General features: G+C 43.9%; 1 protein-coding gene across 7 annotated transcripts in view; it reads left to right on the forward strand.

The window, feature by feature from the left end:
• Fut10 (fucosyltransferase 10) overlaps positions 1-22,361 on the forward strand; it is a 77,972-nt gene that overhangs the window by 41,697 nt on the left and 13,914 nt on the right. For 4 of the 7 annotated variants that reach the window (XM_030243329.1, NM_001286422.1, NM_001012517.5 and 1 more), the window contains one exon: positions 6,586-7,421. The exons of 1 other annotated variant lie outside the window; for it this stretch is intronic. In XM_030243329.1, coding sequence (XP_030099189.1) covers positions 6,586-7,421 — 836 coding nt within the window. Of the gene's footprint in view, positions 1-6,585; positions 8,786-22,361 lie in introns of those variants that run through there. 2 more of the 7 variants (NM_134161.3, NM_001286424.1) reach the window with 1 other exon arrangement.

A 22,361-nucleotide genomic window follows, 5' to 3' on the forward strand; every position in this document is an offset into this window, starting at 1 on the left:
ACTCCTTTCTTTCTTCTGCAGTGGCTGTGTGTATGTATCATGCTCTAATTTGAATTTCAGCTAATGATTTAACATTTACATCATCATCAGAAGTGCCCCGAGGCTCAGTTTGTTCCAGAGTTTTGGTTTAATGTCTTTTTAAAAAAATAATTTATTTACTTTTATTTTATGTGCATTGATGTTTTGGTTTTATTTTGTTTTGTTTTGGTTTTGGTTTTTTCAAGACAGGGTTTCTCTATGTAGCCCTGACTGTCCTGGAACTCACTCTGTAGACCAGGCTGGCCTTGAACCCAGAAATCCACCTGCCTCTGCCTCCCAAGTGCTGGGATTAAAGGCGTGCGCCACCACTGCCTGGCTGGTTTAATGTCTTAAGTAGCAGGACCCAGTCACTCTGAGCTCTTTGGGAATCGTTGCTATCTACTTACTTTTGCTGTCTCCATATTTATTGACTACAATTGAGTAGTAAGGATGTGGTTCATAGAAGGATGCTAACATGACTTTAATTTTCTTTATATATCTTATTTCTTTATTTGATGTGTTTGCGCACGAGCACGCATATGCATGCAAGTATGTGCACACACATTTAAATGAGAGAGGACAACTCACAGGATCCAGTCCTGTACCAGGTGGGACTGGGGCATCCAACTTAGTTCCTCAGGCTTGACCGCAACCCCCTTTACCTGCTGAGCCACCTTTCGAACTCTACTCTGATAAAATTGTGTAGTTTTTGTGTAAGGGAAATAAGATGGAAAGTGAATCTGTGCAGGGAAAATATAAGCCCAAGATGGTGCTGACGAGGCATTAGACATGTGAAGGGTACATGCATGCAAGCAAGCAAGCAAGCAAGCAAGCAAGCAAGCAAGCAAGCAAGCAAGCAAGCAAGCAAGCAGTATTCTTAGAAGAGGGAGGAAGCAGAAGAACAAGAGGAAATTTACTGTGCATTTTGGAATAAGTTATTGGCAGACGTAAAGTAGAAATGCACCCTGTGTTAGTTATATTCTGGTGAGAAAGCAGAAGTTAGTCACAGAGTTAGACGAGCCGTGGAGTGACTGTTGCACAAGGCTTGCAACGTTGTGTGTGTGTGTGTGTGAGAGAGAGAGAGAGAGAGAGAGAGAGAGAGAGAGAGAGAGAGAGAAGAAGAAGAAGAAGAAGAAGAAGAAGAAGAAGAAGAAGAAGAAGAAGAAGAAGAAGAAGAAGAAGAAGCAGCAGCAGAGAGGAGGAGGAGCTTAAGAAAAGGAACAGCCACGGCAAACCACTGTGGGTGTCTTGAAGAGTGACAACATAATGAATGCCCTTCTCGAGGCTCCACTGGGGGGAGGTTCCTCCTCACTCCCCGACCCTCAGTGCTCCCATTGGCCAGACCTAGTTGCAGGCCAGTGGATCGGGGAGTCTAGTAGAACAGGTTTGCAGGATGAAGTCTCATATAACACAAAGCATTGGTGCAACACCGTATTCCAGAAACAGCACTCAAGAATTCCCTTCCTGAAAGGCCTAGGGTCAGTCCACTTCCACAATGTGCATTTCTCTTGGTTTGTCATCTTCAGCCCAGGCCAGACTGGTGGTTAGCCAACGGTGCTCGCAAATCATGGCCCTTAAAAGTTCCGAACCAGCCGGGTGTGGTGGTGTACGCCTTTAACCCCAGCACTTGGGAGGCAGAGGCAGGTGGATTTCTAAGTTCGAGGCCAGCCTGGTCTACAGAGTGAGTTCCAGGATAGCCAGGGCTACACAGAGAAACCCTGTCTTGAAAACAAAACAATAAAAAGTTCTGAACCAAATACTTGTTAAAAACAGAAAGACATTTCCTTTGCATTACTACAGTAAAGGATAGATACTTTACTGTAAAACTGAGCTCAACTGTGAAAGTGGGAAAGATAGCTGGGGTTTGTAGTCAACTAGTAAGGTGGAGATAGTGGAAAGGAAACTGTAGAGAGTCTATCAAGAGTATGGAGACTCTTACTAAACGCAGGCAGTGGTCTTAGACATCAAGTGTAGATTAGGATATGTATTCTTCGAAACATCTGGACTCAGTAGGCTGAGGATAAGCTCTAGTCGTAGAGAGCTCTCTGGGGAGTTTGACGAAAGTTTGAGGAGGGAGACTTTGTTGGTATGACACTTGGAAGTGTAGATGAGGCTAGCCACATGTGTGTTCACAGGTTGCCCTTTCATGATGCGGGACAGGTGCAGACGCAGGTGAAGTTCTTGCACCTCTGAGTATCTAAGCATTTTTAAGTGTAAACCCCACCTTCTTGCATCTGCTGTTTGCTTTGAAAGACCTTAATCCATTGCTATGGGCAGGGATGTAGAAAAGAAGCTAGGGAGAAACCTCAGAGGCAACAGGCTGAGGTGCTTCTGGAACCCTCTGGGCAGAGGGGAGGAAGAAGATGGCTCTTCAACTGTGGCAGCCCAAGAGAATGGAAGGCGAGTTAGGTGCCTTCTCCAACACTAGAACAGGAAATCTGCCAGAAGCGACTTAAGGAAGGAAGGTTACTTGGCTCACAGTCTAAGGCTACAGTTAGCACAGTGGTGACATCACAGTGGCAGGAACCGGAGACAGCCGCTCACAGTGCATCCACAGTTGGGGCAGAGAGGTGAAGATGGGTGCCCAGCTCTATCTTTCCTTCCTATTCTGCTTTGGACTCCACCCATGGAATGGTGCTCCCCACAGTCATCCCAGCCCAGTTAACGCAGCCTGGAGACTCCTCACAGATACAACTAGAGGCTGTGTTTGGTTGGTACCCCCTGCATAGCTGGAAAACCCCATCTACCCTCCTTCCCCCAACCCTGCATGCATGGAGAAAACTCCAGGCTAACAATGTCATAACGCCTCGTCTCCAAGTTTCTGGAAACCTCCCCAAGAGTGCTCACCCAGGGTTAGGTTTTGACCGTGTGTCACATGGTCACAATCCCAGCTGCTAGCTGACACGTCACCACTTTTCACCTAAGATCTGTAAAACCTCCTTGCTTTAGCCTGGGCTTGTGACTTCACTGTCTCTTCCTGTAAGATTGGCGAATTCATCCAAAAGCTGCCTCCTAATAAACCTGCCTTTATCTACTTTTTATCTGCTCTAATCTGGCCTCTATCTGTGTCACAGAGGGAGAGAGAAAAAGCCTACCAGTTTGTCTGCCAACAGTAGATCCACTTAGGACCTCAGAGACCCTAGGCTCTGTTCACTCCCTCCACTACTCTGTTTTTCGAATTTTTGTTGTCTTGTTCCATTTTGACCTGGATTAAGAATCTCCCATCTATCCCCAAGCAGTTAGCCGTGCACAGCCAGTAGGTAGGAGTTGCTTGCTCAAAACCTCTGTGACTAACCCAACAGTTAATTGTCGATCTCATTATGTAGTCCAGAATGACCCCAAACTCTCGGTCCTTCTCTTTCAGCCTCTCATGTGCTAGATAAAATTCTTTGACTTTCTGAACACTAGGAGTCCTCAGCCTCCCCTCAGCCCTACAAATGCTGGGAGAATGAGTGTGGCCCATGCATGGCTTGGGTCTCATTTATTTTAATCAGATCCCTTTGGCCTCCAGTCCTAAGGCTTTGAACCACGTCTCCACTTGTTATAGCTGCTACCAGTCTAGGCTTGTTCAGAGCAGCAGCAGCTTCATTATGGTGAACTGCCTTTCTTCCCAGATCTTCCTTCATGTCCCCTTGTTCATTTTCTGCATTGATAGTTATTAACCTCCGTGAACAATCCCATCAGACTTTTTTTCTGGACCATATATGTTACATTTCAAGTGTGTGGGTGAGAACACCTTTGATGCTTAATATCAAATATAGCCAATGCTAAATAAACACATATAGGTCACTCTTGCTATTGATGGAGAACACAAGGTAGAGAGATGTCTTTCTTTGGCAAAATCTCTGTGTTCAGTATGTGTCCCCCGACTTAATCAAATGCCCTCACATTTTAAAACTCTTTGTTTTGAGTCACCAGTGAGAAAAGGTATTTGTACTACAGAGCTCAAGAGCACCTGCTCAGTGTGTCATTGGATTGACTTTGGGGGAGGTTCCACATTGCAGAATTAGTGAACAGGAAAGAACTAGTTAGCAACATTGGTACAGTAATCACAAAGTGCAAACTTGGTTATAACTCAGGTTTCCCCATCAGGCTGCAGCATGTAGGGGATGGTGCACTTGATGCGGAGCAGGTCACCAGATTCTGGGTATTTCAGGGACCCTCTTGTGTATCCATCCCAGTACCATATGGTACCTATTCCCAGAAATGCTTCATCATTCTCATACCCCTCAGTCAGCCAGGTATGGGATGTCTGCTTCCTCTACACGTGTTGGCTCCTCCACATTGGGTATTATTTCTCAGTGAAGGTGGGGTTAAACTCCACATAGTTAATGAGGACCGTGGACTGTTGGCTTGATGGTGCAGGGTGTCCCATAGGACTCTCATCCTGCCTGCCACGTGAGCTCATAGGTTGTGAGTAGGCAGCTTCAGTCTCATCTGACTTCTCATTGATGTACTGTTGACATCAAAGAGTTTGTATTTATTTGAGAGAATTTGCACCTACGTTAAGTAACTAATTTTTATGAGCCTACTGATGACTATGTTTCATACTGCTATAGTTATTTGGTACATTTTAATTCCCCAGAAGGTAGTAGAAGATGGAGTATTGTTTTGTTTTGTTTTTCTTTGTGTGTGTGTGCGTGTGTGCACATGCATGTATGTAGTTTTGGTTTTACTATTTCTTTATATTAATGTTTAAAAACCTCAAGCCAGTATTATCATCAGGAGCACGCAAAAATTCCATATTGTGATAAAGTCTTAATTTTTCTGCCTTAGTCATAGACATTAGTTTTTCCTGAGTGGAACTACCCACATCGTCAGGAAATAACTGCTCACCAAATCCATCACGTCTATCTGCATATTGTCATATTTTAAAGGTTTTTCGATTAATCCCGCGGAAGCCAGAGTCACTCCTCATTACAAGCATGCTGTGCCTCTTTATTTTTTGATGCGCTTGCTAATTCATGCCTATCCCTGCAGTGGTCTGCAATATTGCACCATTATCAATGCTTTTGTCTTTAAAAGCCTCTGACTACCATTTTGACTAAGATTGATCAACTGTGCTTTGTTGAAATCAGTCATTTTGGATAAAAAAAAAACTATCATGCATATTTCTTAAGGCAACTCTTTCATGGTCCCTCCCAACTTAACCTGTTCAATCCATCTGCCAGCCCGGTTGCATTCTGCCATTTTGGCTTCCTTGCCCTTTTCTTGTTAAGAAACTGTCTATCTTGATGTCTCTATCTCTCCTGCTGTCTTGTAGACAACACTTCTGGAATGAAGAGACACTTAGAGAAGGCAATAGAATAATGTTGCTTTTTATATCTGCCCAGGCACCCCACCCTCAGTACCTGTTTTTATAGAATGAAAAAAGACAACCCTACATAGAATGGAGAACAGAGTAGTCACAGGAGCTAGAGGGAGGGAGGGACCAGAGAGGGAGAGAGAAGGGTGAGGGAAAAAAGGGAAGCAGGAACAGGTATTGGGGAAGGACAGGAGAGAAGTACAGAGAATCAGGAAATTGAATAGGAACTTGTAGAATAGAGGGATGGGGAACTATTGTAGCCACTAGAATGTCCCAGATTCCAGGGAAGTAAGAGGCTCCCAGGAGTCAATGGGGATGACTTTAGCCAAAATACCCAACAAAGGGGAGATACAATCTATAGAGACCACCTCCAGTAGATAGGCACAGCACCCAGCTGAGGGATGGGGCCTCCCATGCATCTCAAATTTTTAACCCAGAAACATTCCTGTCCAAAGGAAAGACATGGACAAAAAATGAAACAGGAAAGGCCATCCAGAGACAGCCCCACTTAGGGATCCATCCCATGTGCAGACACCAACTCCCCTACACGATTGCTGATGCCAAGAAGTGTTTGCTGACAGGACCCTGATATGGCTGTTCCCTGAGAGGCTCTGCCAGCACCTGACTAATACAGATGCAGATCCTCACAGCCAACCATCAGACTGAGCCGAGAGACCCTAATGGAAGAGCTAGGGGAATGACTGAAGGAGCTGAAGGAGATTGTAACCCCATAAGAAGAACAATATCAACTAACTGGACCACCAAGAGCTCTCAGGGACTAAACCACCAACCAAAGAGTATACATGGATGGAGCCAGGACTGTAGATACGTATATAGCAGAGGGTGGCCTTATCTGACATCAGTGGAAGGGGAAGAAGGCTTGATGCCCCAGGGCAGGGGATGCTAGAGCGATGAGGCAGGAGTGGGTGAATGGGTGGAGGAGCACCCTCATAGAGGCAAAGAGGAAGGGGTGAGAGGGGATGGGATGGGGGGTTGGCAGAGGATTAACTGGGAAGGGGGCTACCATCTGAAATGTAAATGAATAAAGTGACTAATAATAATAATAATGAAAGACAGTCGCTATATATGATAATTCTTTTGTTGGTCAATTTTGTGGTACAGGCTTCATAATCGCCTTCTTGGGATCTTCGGAGGGGCACTGACCATGCACTTATTCATTGTATCAGACTCCTGTATATTAAGATCTTACCCTGAGATACTATACCAAATGTGGATGTTCATATTTTATTTTTTCCTCCCAGGTACTGACTTTAACATAGACAGCTTACCTTTGCCTCGGGAAGCCCATCATGACTGGGCGCTTTTCCATGAAGAGTCCCCCAAAAACAATTATAAGCTCTTCCATAAACCAGTCATCACCTTATTCAACCATACGGCCACATTCAGCAGGCATTCCCACTTGCCACTGACTACGCAGTACCTGGAAGGCGTGGACGTCCTGAAGTCACTCAGATACCTAGTTCCTTTACAGGCTAAGAACAACCTAAGACAAAAACTGGCCCCATTGGTATATGTTCAGTCGGACTGCGATCCACCATCAGACAGGGACAGCTATGTCCGGGAGCTGATGGCGTACATTGAAGTTGATTCCTATGGCGAGTGTTTACAGAACAGAGATCTTCCCCAGCAGCTGAAAAACCCCGCCTCCATGGATGCTGATGCTTTCTACAGAGTCATTGCCCAGTATAAGTTCATCCTGGCCTTTGAGAATGCGGTCTGTGACGATTACATCACAGAGAAGTTCTGGAGACCACTGAAACTGGGGGTCGTGCCCGTGTATTACGGATCCCCCACCATCGCCGACTGGCTTCCAAGTAACCGAAGCGCCATTCTGGTGTCGGAATTCTCTCACCCCAGAGAGCTGGCGAGCTTCATTAGGAGACTGGATTATGACGATGGGTTGTATGAGACCTATGTAGAGTGGAAGCTAAAGGGCAAGATCTCTAACCAGCGGCTTCTGACAGCTCTCAATGAACGGGAGTGGGGTGTGCAGGACATTAACCAGGACAACTACATTGACTCGTTTGAGTGTATGGTGTGCCGCAGGGTGTGGGCAAACAGTAGGCTGCAGGAGCAGGTGAGTGAATGGAAATCTGGGGGCTGGCATGGGCCGTCTCTCTGTGTGGTCCTGGTCTTCCTTCTGTGGTGGTTGCCTGCCACAGGGCTCTATTCCTAGCAGAGAAGTGGGCCACACAAGAAGATAGAAGGTCACTCTGCTCTTTGGGGATGCTGGCATGCTTACAGCCCAGGACCTCTGAAGCCCTTCAGTTTCCTTGTCTCTTCTGAAGGATGCTTTGGTACAGTGCTGGGCATTGGCACAGGGGCTGCAGAGAAAGGGAGAAGGTCCCTGCCACCCGCATGGGCAACCCTGTAACTTCTCCATCGATACTGTTGTTAAGGAGCCCATGATTTGTGCCAGCCCCCTTCACTCAAGCCCACAACCTGCCATCAGCCTGCCATCAAACTCATATTGTACATACAGTTAGCTACCTTTGTCTCCATTCTTGATCTTGTTCTTTCTAATATCTACTTGTGCTTACTAATTCTTAAGGCTTGGAGCAGAAGTATTTCAAAATTTGAAGGTGTCCAAAATGTAAATCATTTACAGAGACAGTTCGCCATTTCTCATTCCCAAATCCCAAACCTGAAATGCTATAAAATCACAAAGTTTTGAATGTTGCTTTGTTGCCCAAAATGTTTCAGACTTTGGGGCACTTTGAATTTCATATATTCACTTCTCATGCGAGGGATGCTCAGCTTGTAAGTGTTTTCAGGACTTAGATGAGAGATGCTCAACCTGCATTAAGAATTCAAATAACAATGAGGCTCATGTCATAGGGCAAAGACCCAAGGACCACTTGACAAAACCAGAGTATGAATTTGAGAGCATTTATTAAGCGCACTGGTCCATGACTGCCCAGAGAGAAATAGTTCTCACAGAGCATCCCCCACTACTTTCTGCAGAGAGCTTTTAAAGGCAGAAATCCATATCTAGGTAGTCAGTTGCAAGTGGCAGTGGAGCAAGCAAACAGTTTAACAGAAGTAAAACCTTGCAGTTAGATGTGGCATCTTGACCTCCAGTTCAACTTTAAAGGGACTTTCCCACAGGAAGGGATTTAAACATCGAGTCAGCTCTGAGTCAGCTTGTAGATGGCTGCAGTAGAGACGGAGGGGCAGTCACACTAAGCCTGAAGAATCGTCCTCTCCTTAAAGTATTATAAAATGGCTTATGACGGCTTCAGAATCTTAGATTCCTTTGGATACATGCTTGCATAGCAAATAGCCCCACTCTCTGCATGACTGAATCTATTAAGATGGTATTTATTGAAGGAAATGGAAAGGCTAGATTTAGTTTCTTACAAAATTAAGAAGGCTCCGCACATAGTATTTTCTGCCACCTATCATTATCTTTTCTGCCCAAATAAATACATCTTACCTGAATTCCACTGTCGCAGACTCTCTTTGGTCCCTGTCTGTGTGGAACGGGTCTCTGGTTGCGGGTGGACAAGGAGTAGGCAGGAATTGATAGATTTGACACCAGGGAGTGTGAATCTGAATGTAATTTGTCAAATCAAGCATCAAACATCTTATACAGAAGAAAATAGGGAAATTGGGTGACACACCGGCAAGGTACAAAGAAGTTACTGGATTCTTACACAAAACGGAGGAATGCAAACAGAGGACTGGCAGGAACCAACTGGGATAAAATTCAATGTTAACAACTGGGATCAAAAGCAGCTCCACCTAAGGTCCACTTAATCTTAGAAGCCAGGGTCAAGGGCTTCGTGCCCTTGCCATAGTTCCTACTCTAGTCTATTGTATAGTCCACCTTCCCCCTAGGCCATTGCAAAAACTTGTGTATGGGTGTAACTCAGCTATCTATAGTTCTAAGTATCTACTCTGGTTCCTCTTTAGGTCACAAACTTCCTTCTTCCTAGATTATGGTAAATTTCTGTGTAGGGCAGTGATTTAGCTACCCATGCCCAAGGTCGGATCAAGGACTGCCTAGAATCTAACTTAGCTATATGTCAAAATATCAATCCTTAGGAGCACTTGTAATAAAAGAATATTAAGGGAAAGCACACAGATCCTTTTACCAGCTAAAGCAAGGACATTGGAGCATTCTTTATACAGGATGCCACGGTTCCAGGAGCCTAAGTTTCCATGAACTTTTCGCCTCGGGACTACGCCCAGGTTTTTGGGGCCTGTGGCACTTGTCACTACTGGAGTGGAAGTAGCATTCCACAAAGGCAAATAGTTTTCTTTAAATGTTTGTTTTAGCTACCATATAAGCAGTATAGAATTATTTTTATGTATTATGTGGGTTCTGTGTATGATTTTTGTATTATATATATAATATTATATACATACATACATGTATATATATACATACATATGTATGTTTATACATATATGTGCTAAATAGATATATGTTTAGGCAAATTTAAAATATTTGAAGTATCACTTTCTTTTTTCTTTTTTTGGTTTTTCACGACAGGGTTTCTCTGTATAGCCCTGGCTGTCCTGGAACTCACTTTGTATCACTTTCTTAATTTTAACAATTATGAAAATTTAGAAGCTTACCTTTTTTTTAATTTTATTTTTTTTATTAGGTATTTTTCTTGTTTACATTTTCAATGCTATCCCAAAAGTCCCCCATACCCACCCCCCCAATCCCTTACCCACCCACTCCCCCTTTTTGGCCCTGGCGTTCCCCTGTACTGGGGCATATAAAGTTTGCAAGTCCAATGGGCCTCTCTTTGCAGTGATGGCTGACTGGGCCATCTTTTGATACATATGCAGCTAGAGACAAGAGCTCCGGGGTACTGGTTAGTTCATATTGTTGTTCCACCTATAGGGTTGCAGTTCCCTTTAGTTCCTTGGGTAATTTCTCTAGCTCCTCCATTGGGGGCCGTGTGACCCATTCAATAGCTGACTGTGAGCATCCACTTCTGTGTTTGCTAGGCCCCAGCATAGTCTCACAAGAGACAGCTATATCTGGGTCCTTTCAGCAAAATCTTGCTAGTGTATGCAATGGTGTCAGCGTTTGGAAGCTGATTATGGGGTGGATCCCTGCATATGGCAATCACTAGATGGTCCATCCTTTCATCACAGCTCCAAATTTTGTCTCTGTAACTCTTTCCATGGGTGTTTTGTTCCCAATTCTAAGAAGGGGCAAAGTGTCCACACTTTGGTCTTCGTTCTTCTTGAATTTCATGCGTTTAGCAAATTGTATCTTTTATCTTGGGTATCCTAAGTTTCTGGGCTAATATCCACTTATCAGTGAGTACATACTGTGCGAGTTCCTGTGTGATTGGGTTACCTCACTCAGGATGATGCCCTCCAGGTCCATCCATTTGCCTAAGAATTTCATAAATTCATTTTTTTAATAGCTGAGTAGTATTCCATTATATAAATGTACCACATTTTCTGTATCCATTCCTCTGTTGAGGGGCATCTGGGTTCTTTCCAGCTTCTGGCTATTATAAATAAGGCTGCTATGAACATAGTGGAGCATGTGTCCTTCTTACCGGTTGGGACATCTGGATATATGCCCAGGAGAGGTATTGTGGGGTCCTCTAATAGTACTATGTCCAATTTTCTGAGGAACCGCCAGACTGATTTCCATAGTGGTTGTACAAGCTTGCAATCCCACCAACAATGGAGGAGTGTTCCCCTTTCTCCACATCCTCGCCAGCATCTGCTGTCACCTGAGTTTTTGATCTTAGCCATTCTGACTGGTGTGAGGTGGAATCTCAGGGTTGTTTTGATTTGCATTTCTCTGATGATTAAGGATGTTGAACATTTTTTCAGGTGTTTCTCTGCCATTCGGTATTCCTCAGGTGAGAATTCTTTGTTCAGCTCTGAGCCCCATTTTTTAATGGTGTTATTTGATTTTATGGAGTCTACCTTCTTGAGTTTTTTAATTTTATGAGGTCCCATTTATCGATTCTCGATCTTACAGCACAAGCCATTGCTGTTCTATTCAGGAATTTTCCCCCTGTACCCATATCTTCGAGGCTTTTCTCTACTTTCTCCTCTATAAGTTTCAGTGTCTCTGGTTTTATGTGGAGTTCCTTAATCCACTTAGATTGACTTTAGTACAAGGAGATAGAAATGGATCAATTCTCATTCTTCTACATGATAACCGCCAGTTGTGCCAGCACCATTTGTTGAAAATGCTGTCTTTTTTCCATTGGATGGTTTTAGCTCCCTTGTCAAAGATCAAGTGACCATAGGTGTGTGGGTTCATCTCTGGGTCTTCAATTCTGTTCCATTGGTCTACTTGTCTGTCACTATACCAGTACCATGCAGTTTTTATCACAATTGCTCTTTTTTTTTTAAACTAAATTTCAAGTCATAAAATTATTTGCTTTATTCTGAGTATCTTGGTCAGCAACAAGAACACTAACTATTACATCATTCTCAGAGACGTCTCCTGTGGGGCATTGGGCTATACACAGGCAGTCTGGTCTCCAGTTGAACTGAGGTTGTAAACCCCGGTGAAACTCAGTGGTGGTGATAATTCACCTACATGGGTCAGAAGATGTTCCCTCATGTCTCCTGGACTCCTGGCTCCTGTCGAAGTCACTTCCCCCACAGCCCCCACAGCCCCCACAGGAGAAGCATAGTCACGAAGACAATGTCCCAAGCTTCTGACCTTCAGGCTACACTCCTCCCAGTTACCTAGCAATGGCAAGATAACAGCCCCACCATATGAGGGGCCGTTTGGCCCCTCCTCGCTCTCTTAAGCTTTTACTTTTTTTTCTCTCTCTGCTTGCTCTCTTACTCCCCTTACTCTCCTCACTCTCTCTCTAACCTCTTACTCTCCAGCCTTTCCTCTCTCTTTCTCTTTCCCCCTTCTCTCCTCTTGGCCATGGCCAGTCTTTCTCTCTTTTCTACCTTCTCTCTTTCCCCTTGCCTTTCTACAATAAAGCTCTAAAACCAAAGACTGTCTCTGTTCATCAAGGCCCGCTGTGCTTGAACAATGGGATAGGCTTTCTCCTAACAAGCTGAGCTTATCTCCCATCAGAAGGCCTTCCTGTGCTCCAGCCACAGACAGTAGTAAGGACTCTCGCCTGGGTGGGAACCTCTCTCCCTCTGCCCTCTCTTGGAGCTGAGGGTATTGCCCCGGGGACCCTGGTATCGGGGCTGCCCCTTGTCCACCCCCCACCGTGTGAGGTCAGTGGCTTCACACAGCCAGATGCCCACCCGGGGCCCAGTGGAAAGTATCCAACAGTCCTGCATCCACCTGCCCAGAGCACAGGAGGAACTCTGGCAGGCCGTGGGCTCCCTCCTTCCCCAACACCCCACATCCCTGCTTTCTAGTGACTTCCTTTATGATGCAATTTATAGGGCCACTTTACAGAAAAAAAGCTAGGTACAGCACACACATACACACACATACACATGTACACACACACACACACGCATGCACACACACAAACACACACACACACACACACACACACACACACACACACACCTCAGAAACATATGGGAGCCCAGACTACACTAATTGTCCATGTTATGACAATTATTTATGCTCAGGATGGTCACAGAAAATGGAAAGAATTATGAAAATCCTGACTGTTCCTCTGAGCCACAGGCACCATATTAGCAAGATCATTGGGGGCTGGATACGAGATATAATAGTATTATTAAAAAGCATTTATTTTAAAAAATATTTTTGTTAATTTTTGCGAAAAAATGTCTCTTTTAGTAATTAACTAATTTATTTACTTTACATCCCGATTGCAGCTTCCTCTCCCTCCTCTCTTTCCAGTTCCTCCCTCTAGCCTCTTATCATTCCCTTCCCTCTCCCTTTCTCTTCAGAGAAGGGGAGGCCTCCAATGAACATAAACCCTCCTTGGCATATTGGTTTGCAGTAGCACTAAGTGCATCTTCTTCTACTGAGCCCAGACAAGGCAGCCCAGTTTAGGGAAAGTGATACAAAGGCAGGCAGTAGGAGTAGGCCCCTGCTCCTACTATTAGGAGTCCCACATGAAGACCAGGCTGCGCATCTGTTACATATGTGTAGGGGGCCTGGGTCCATCCCATGCATGCTCTCTGGTTGGTGGTTCAGTCTCTGAGCTCTCAGGGGCTGAGGTTAGTTGATTCTGTAGGTTTTCTTGTGGTATCCTTGACCCCTGGCTCCATTAATCCTCCCCTTCTTCCACAAGATTCCCAAGCTCTGCCTATTTGGCTGTGGCATATGTTTTGATCAGCTGCGGGCTGAAACCACTTGGATGGCAGTTTTGCTAGGCTCCTGTCTGCGAGTGTAGCAGAATACCATTAACAGTGTCAGGTTTGGCTTTCTCTCATGGCATGGGTCTCAAGGTGGGCCAGTCATTGGTTGGCCATTCCCTCAATTTCCACTCCATCTTGATTTTTGCACCTAGTGTAGGCAGAACAAATTTTGGGTTGAAGGCTTTGTGGGTGGATTGGTATCCCTATCCCTCCATTGGAAGTCTTTCCTGGTTACAGGTAGCTGTTTCAGGTTCCATATTACCCATCGCCAGTAGGCTTAGTGCGGTCAACCTTGTAGATTCCTGAGAGTTTTCATTGTCCTAGGTTTCTAGCTCATCCCAGGGATTTTACACCTCACTGATTCTCTCCTTCTATTCTCCCTACTCTTGAACCCTCCTGTTTCCTCACCACCCCCTCTCCTACCCTGTTCCCTTTCTCTATCCATCCCCTGATGTTTATTTTACTTCCTCTTCTCAGTGAGATTCACACATCCTTTCTTGGGCCTTCCTTATTAGTTAGCTTCTTTAGGTCTATGGATTGTAGCATGGTCATCCTGTCTGTTACAACAAATATCCTCTTATAAGTGAGTACATACCATGTTTGTCTTTCTGGGTCTGGATTACCTCACGCAGGATGATGTTTTCTAGTTCCACCCGTTTGCCAGCAAATTTCATGATGTTATTGTTTTGAATAGCTAAATAATATTCTGTTGTGTAAATGTACCACATTTTCTTTATCTGTTCTTTGATTGAGGGGCATCTAGGCAATTTCTACTTAATCTACAGATTCAACACAATTCCCATCAAAATTCCAGCACAATTCTTTACATACCTTAAAAGAACAATACTCAATTTCATATGGAAAAACAAAAGTCCAGGTTAGCTAAAACAATCCTGTACAATAAAAGAATTTCTGGTGGTATCACCATCCCTGATTGCAAGCTGTACTATAGAGCAATAGTAATAAAAACCTCATGGCATAAAAGCAGACAGGGTTGATCAATGCACATGAATCAAAGACCCAACAGTAATCCCATACACCTACAGACACTTGATTTTTGATAAAGAAGCCAAATACAATGGAAAGAAGAAAGCATCTTCAGCAAATTGTATTGGTCTGACTGGATGTCTGCATGAAGAAGAATGCAAATAGATCCATAGCTATCACCCTTCCCAAAACTCAAGTCCAAGTGGATCAAAGACCTCAACATAAAATCGGAAACACTAAGTCTGACAGAAGAGAAAGTAGGGGAATCATCTTGAATGCATTGGTATAGGAGAAGACTTGCCAAACAGAACACCAATGGCTTAGGCTCTAAGACGAACAATGACTAATAAGTAATAAATGGGACCTCATGAAACTCGAGAGCTTCATTGAGGCAAAAGACACCATCAGTAGGACAAAACAGCAGCCTAGACAATAGGAAAAGATATTCACCAACTCTACTTGCGACAACTGTGGGCCGATATCCAAAATATATAAAGAACTCAAGAAATTAGACATTAACAAACCAAATAGCCCAATTTAAAAATGGGCTACAAATCTAAACAGAGATTTTTTTTTTTTTGAGACAGGGTTTCTCTGTGTAGCCCTGGCTGTCCTGGAACTCACTCTGTAGACCAGGCTGGCCTCGAACTCAGAAATCTGCCTACCTCTGCCTCCCAAGTGCTTGGAGTAAAGGCATGCGCCACCACTGCTCGGCAGAGAATTCTTGATAGAGGAATCTCTAATAGCTAGGAAACATGTAACGGAATGTTTAACATCCTCAGTCACCAGGGAAATGCAAATCAAAAGACTCTGAGATTTCATCTTATACTTTTCATAATGGCTAATATCAAAACCTCAAGTGGCAGCTCATGCTGACAAGGATGTAGAGCGTGGAGAACACTCCTCCATTGCCCATCTGCATGCAAACTTGTACAACCACTTTGGAAACCAATCTGGCAACTTTTCAGAAAATTGGAAATAGTACCACCAGATCCAGCTACACCACTCCTGGGCATATACTCAAAAGACACCCTACTATACCATCAGGATACTTGCTCAACTATGTTTATAGCAGCTTTCTTGAGAATTTCATCAATGTATTCTGATTATACTCACCCACACTCCTTCCCTTACCACTTCTTAGATCCACCCCCTTCCCCACTATACCTTCAACTTCACATCCTCTTTTTTTTTTTTAATTCATTGAGTCCAATTTTTGCTGCCCATATAATCATGAGTATAGGGTTATCCAGCTGAGCATGTTCAACCTACTCAAAGGTACACCTTTAAAGAAAGTTGACTTACCCCCTTCCCAAGAAGCCATCAGTTGTCTATAGAATCTTAGTTAGGGCTGGGGACTCATGAACCCACATAAAAAGTTCGTCATGGCAATGTACATATCTATACCTCCATTAGTGTAGAAAGGGAAGCCAAGACATTTGCTGGGGCTTGCTGACTTCTAGCCTGGGGCCACATTCAGTGAGAGACCCTGTCTCAAGGGAATAAAACAGTATGATAGACAGGATACTGTTCATCTCTGCCTCTGCCCTCCACATCCATGTGCATGGACGCATACTACAATCTCCTGGTGTGGTACACTCCATTTGTATGGGGACAACACAGACACACAGACACACACACACAGACACCCAGACACACCCAGACACCCAGACACACCCAGATACACAGACACACACAGACACACACACACACACACACACACACACACACACACAGAGAGAGAGAGAGAGAGAGAGAGAGAGAGAGAGAGAGAGAGAGAGAGAGAGAGAGAGATGCCCATGTAACACTGAGATTTCGGGCTCCTTGATCTTGTACTACCCAGACTCTAGGATTATGGGAAACACCTAGTTTATAGTATTTTGCTACAGCAGCCTGAGTACACAAAGATACAAGGTAGACTATTAAACAAGGGCCATGTACAAGAAAAACAGTACAACTAATGCATGAACTGAATAAAATTGAAGTCTACAAAGTTGATAAAATTATTTCTTCTATATTCTAGCAGTAAATGACTAGAAAAATAAATTGCTCAAAAATGCTGTTATAGTGCTGCCATACACTATGAACTAGTTAGAGTTGCACGACCAGTTACAAAGTAACACACACCAGAAGTGAAAAATACTGTTTGGAGAAGCCGAAGAAGAGCCAAATCAATAGTCGGATAAATCATGCCAAGCAATTGGTCAATATCTTCAGTTCTAAGATTGATAGGGATTTAACATAATCTCCATAGAAAGCTTATCAAATATTTCTATAGCAACTTACAAACGAATATAAAAAGTGTCCACATCTAAACTGACATGAAATTTGCAGGTAAATCGATGGGGCCAGAAACGATCATTCCTAGTGAGATAACCCAGACTCAGAGGGACCAACGCGGCATATTTTCTCAACATTTGTGGATGTTAGTGTTGCGTTTTTATATAAGTAGTATCCATAGAGGCCAGAAACTGGTAAGAGCATTTGGGAGTGGGGTCAAAGGAAGAGATTTTAGAAATCAGGTAACATGAAGGGAAGTGGGAAATAATGAAGCAAGAAGGATTAAGTGGGCTAGGTAGGAGAGAAGAGGGATTATGGGGCAAGAGAACTGATACTATAGACCTTCGAGAAAGTCATCTAGAAATCCACCACTATAGAAGATGACAATGCCAGGAATGAGTTACCTCCAATATTGGAGTTGTGGGTCCCATGAACTCCCTCACACAATGTTCTAGGTTATTGCCATTGTTCTTGATTATTCTCCAGAACCTGGGTAAGACTCTTGCTGAAGGCATCATATGCGGAAGCCATAGAACATGGAGAGATCAGTGGTAGTGACCTGGAGCCTTCCCTTGTATTGGCATGTGCTGTACGTGCTACGTGAGGAGAAAAGTAGTCATCAGTCAGCCAGCTGTGCATTATGTGGGTTTCAAAAACAACTGGGCTGGCAAGGTGTGCCCACTGGTGCAACAGTGGCATGAATGCTCTGGACGTAGCCAACCATTTTCTGGTGATATTTAACATAACACAACACTCATGCCTGATACAGTTATAAGAGCCAAAAGCCCGTGATATGGCTAGATAGACCCCAGGCTCCAGGGGAGAGCTTACTGTGATGTTGTTAAATGGCATGGTAGTAAACCAAGTTCTGATGATTTATATCATTATTTCCACAAATGAGTGCATCTCTCAACCCTGTCAGAGAAGTTTCTTTTTGTGGTTTATGGCAATTAACACAGAGATCCAAAACTGCTCAGCGTATGGAGAATGAGAGCCTGTTCTCAGTTCCAAAGGGAAGGTGTCTATCACCCTTCTCCAAGGTTCAGGGATCATTGAGAACAGAAAGATAGTAAAGAATCAGAGGCATGGGTTAGGGTTGGGGTTAGGGTTAGGGTTGGGGTTGGGGTTGGGGTTGGGGTTAGGGTTCTGGTTAGGGTTAGGATTGAAATAGTGTTCTCTGGGCACAGTAAGGCAGCTGCACATATGAAATCACAGAGATTGTGGCAGCACACACGAGATTTATGCAGAATCAAGGTAGACACATTTCAGCATGGAGGAGGGTATCGGTCAGGAAGTCCCACCTCAAGCTGTTGATATTTAGTAGTTGTTGGAGAGGAAGAGTCAGTTTTCCTTTAGGGTGTGACCCCTGGTAGAAAGGGCCATACTCCAGTGGACGGCCCTGCACCTAAGAGTATATGAGTAGCACATACTAGACTAGATGGGGTGTTTAAAGAATAAAAGAAGTTATGAAGTATGGGAATGGTAGGGAGGAGCAGATCTGAAAGAAGTTAGGAAAGGACTAGGGGGTGATATGATCAAAATACACTGCATTCAAATCTCAAAAGAATTAATTGAGACTTAAGACTTTATACACATTTTGACAAATATTTTCAAAAAATATGTGCTGGGAAAAGACTGATCTTTTCTTTTTTTTAGTAAATTTTGCTAGCAAACTGAATATCTACCTGCAGAATGAAGTTAGATGCCCCTCTCTTATTCTGCATAAAAAAAATCAAAATGGATCAAAGACCTTAATTTTAAGTGTCAATACTAGAAGAGAATAATTCAGGGTAAAGGTATAGGCAAGAACTTTCTAAATAGACCCTGATAAACACAGCAAATATCTTCACGAAATGACAATAGGGCTTTGTGAAATTAAGAAGCTTGTGCACAGCAAGGGAACCGATCAGCAGAGGTGAGGGACAGCCCACAGAGTGGGAGAAAATTGCTTTCAGCTATACTTCAGACAGGGGTGTTGATACCTGGAATATATGAAGAGCTGCAAATATTAATACCAGAACACAAAACAATAAATGAGCCACCGAACTGAGCAAACCCTAAAAGATGAAACAAAAATGGCTATTAAAACATAGTAAAAAACAAAAAAGGGTTAACCTCATTAGTTATCATGGACAGATAAATAAAAACATTGGAATTCCATCTCCTTTCAGAAGGGCAGTCATTGAGAAAATACTGATGAGGTTATGGTCATAAGGGAACGCTGAGATTCCAATTAGTCCAGCCACTGTGGGAGTCGGTATGGCAGTTCCTAAAGAAACTAAGAGTACATCTATCATATGACACAGATATACAACTTCTGGGTATTTACATAAAGTACTTCAATAAATCTCAGAGAAACTTGCACACTATAGCACTGCTCACAACAGCTGTTGTGAAATCAGCCAGGGGGTCCAGTTGCAGAGGAGTGAAGAAAGAAATGTGGTTTATAGTCGTGGAGTTCCTTCCCCTCCCTCCCTCCCTCCCTCCCCCTCCTCTCCCTTCCCCTCCCCCTCCCCTCCCCTCCCCCAGCTATAAAGACTGTTTGCTAGGAAATGGGGGAGCTGAACAGAATCATGTGAAATGAATTAAGACTCAGATAAATGTTTCACATATGAAGTCTCATGATTTTGTATAGATTCCTAAAACCACATGTGAACGAACATATGATATAAAAGCAGAAACAAAACTGGACAAGGAAACAAAGGAACTTAGTGGAAGTTGGAGGGCTTAGAGGGGAGAGGAGAGGGATATGGAGAGGATTTTGTTCAATGTAATATATATTCTTATATAAAATATCTTTATGTAATTCAAGACCAGGTACAACACATATATGCAATAATATAGTTTAAAATATATAGTGTAGGGTTGATATTGTGCTGTGCACGTATCCTCCTCACAGGCTTTCCCCTTGTCCACTTTGACAGGTCCTTGTTCATGTTGCTGAGATTTTATGGGTGTAGCTTCTGATATTACCAGGAGACACAGTCTCAGAACAAACTCCCTGATCCTCTGGCTCTGACAGTCTTTTTGCCCCTTCTTTTTGCACTGTTAATAGGCCTTAGGGTGTGTATGTGTGTGTGTGTGTGTGTGTACCTCTCCATTGGCACGGGCCTCCACAGCTCTATCAACCCTACAAAGAACTATAGGCAACCAAGAAAGCAGGCAGCAGGGGAGGCGGTCTTCCCATGGAGGAGTGCATCAACTGGTTGTTCAGGGCCAATGGTCAACTCTGAACACATATGTACAAGCACCATTGTGTAGACTTAACAAGTTTCATACATGTATATATTTAAACTTTGCATTGACTCCTTGTGAGTTTCACATCATGCATCCCAGTCCCTGTCATCTCCCCATCCCCTCATGTCCATCCTTAGCCCTTGCAACTTTGCAGCAACCCCGCCCCCCTGTAAAACACAAGCAAGGTAATAAACAACAAAAAAGCAAAGTATAAAGAAATCTCATCATGGAAGCTATAGTATGTTACAGTGTATCCCATAGTAGATCCCTCTGCCCACACATCTTCACTTGCACATGTTCATTGCAGTGGATAGTCAATCTGAGATCTCTGGCTTCTGTGACACCATCAATATTATATCCTCATCAGAACTCCTTCAGGTGATCCTGCTGCTGCCCTGTGTCATGGAGATCCTAGAGCCCTGGCTCAGTGGGATCTCACAGGTCCAGACAGATCACAGATGATAGAGATTTTGGGGTGGGCCAACTCAGAATCCTGGATCTGGGCCTGGATGGCAGCTGAGCTGGCTGAACAGGATACATACATACACACACACACACACACACACACATATATACATACACATATAAACATATATATACATGTATGCATGTCAGTGTATATATGTATGCAATACATACAATAAAACTGGAAAAAAAAGAAGCCATGAATTTGAAGACCAGGAAGGGGTGTATCAAAGGGCTTGGAGGGATGAAAGATAAGGGAAGAATGCAATTATAATTGCAAAACGTCCTATTATGCATTTACTATCATTTAAATGCAACATCATGGATCCTGTGTACAGTTAAAAAACACACAGTCTAGCCTCTCACCAGTGCTTTCTAAATAGATATCATAGGGGGACTGTCTTCTGTCACAGGGATCATAATCATGGGGTTAAAAACCCATCCTCGCTCTTCCAGCTCCCAAAGCTCTCGGACCACCCTGCTCAATATTACGCCAAGGAAGCTTTGACATCTCTATTTACAGGAGGTTGTCATCACGTCCAGGGTTCAAGGACACATTCAACCTGCCACAAGAAACAGCTTCAGTTATTCTTGTTAAAGCATTGGGTTTCACGAGTGCATCCCTCCAGGTCTGCGAAAGCTGTTCTATGTCCCCCTCACCTCAGCCCACACACCTCACAATGGGTTCCGTATGCTTCTTGCCAGCACAGCCTGATCAGGGCTGCTAGAGTACTCTTGTGGTTCCAGCAGGCTGTCACTTTTCAGAGCTGGTGATGGGTAGGTGCTACCCTTATTAATGTTCAAGGCTCCACAGCAGTGAAGAGAGCATTTCCTCTTAGGTAAAGAGTGCCACTTAGCCTGGTCTCCACAGAAAGCAAAAATGGAAGCAGACTCTTAAGGATTATGGCTTTATTAGGAAGTCCAATCCCAGAGACGAGAGGAAGAGGCACACAATCCCAGAGAGGAAGGAAGTGGGGAAGATATGAAGACGTGACAGGGCTTTTCTGAGCTTCATTGCCTATACCTTCCTACTTATCCAGTGAGACACATACCCTGTCTCAGGAACATTTCTTCTGAAAAGGAAGAAGATAATATCTATCTTCCTCTGGTTAAATGAAGAGTGCCCCACAGAGCCCACCTCCTGCCCTGTCTTGGGTTGGGATGCTTCGGTTATGAGGCAGTCCATGACTGCAGAAGTTACCTTTGCAGGTAGGAAGGGAGAGTCACTCAGAGCGAGATGAGGTATGCATTTGGTCCCAGCCCTGCTCCTTCGCAACAAGCAAGAGCTGGACTCTTGGGGTGCATGTAATGTAGGTCAGTCATATTACTGTGACAAACTCCTAGTGCAGACAATTTAGGGCAAAGGCTGTTTTACCTCATGGTTTCAGAAGTTCAGTCCACAGTCCTTGAACTTGTCTGTCTGTCTGTCTGTCTGTCTGTCTGTCTGTCTGTCTGTCTTTCTTTCTCTCTCTCTCTCTCTCTCTCTCTCTCTCTCTCTCTCTCTCTCTCTCTCTCTCTCTCTCTCTCTCTCTCTTTTAATATTAACAGGAGACCACCATGGACAGCATCAGCTATCCATGTTATTTACCTCAGTTTAGCCAGTTATTTACCTCAGGACAGAATGGAAGTGGGAGATAAAGACAGAGGTGTAGGGAGGAGAGGGAGAGGAGCACCTCCGTGACCTCTTCACCCAGTTACATCAAGTTCCAGAACCTTCCAGGACAGTGCCAGCAGCTGCATGCCAAGTGTTTAATACATAAGCCTTTTGGGAACATACTTCGTATCTAAATCACAGTGA

Source organism: Mus musculus, chromosome 8, assembly GCF_000001635.26.
Source record: "Mus musculus strain C57BL/6J chromosome 8, GRCm38.p6 C57BL/6J".
Taxonomy (NCBI): domain Eukaryota; kingdom Metazoa; phylum Chordata; class Mammalia; order Rodentia; family Muridae; genus Mus; species Mus musculus.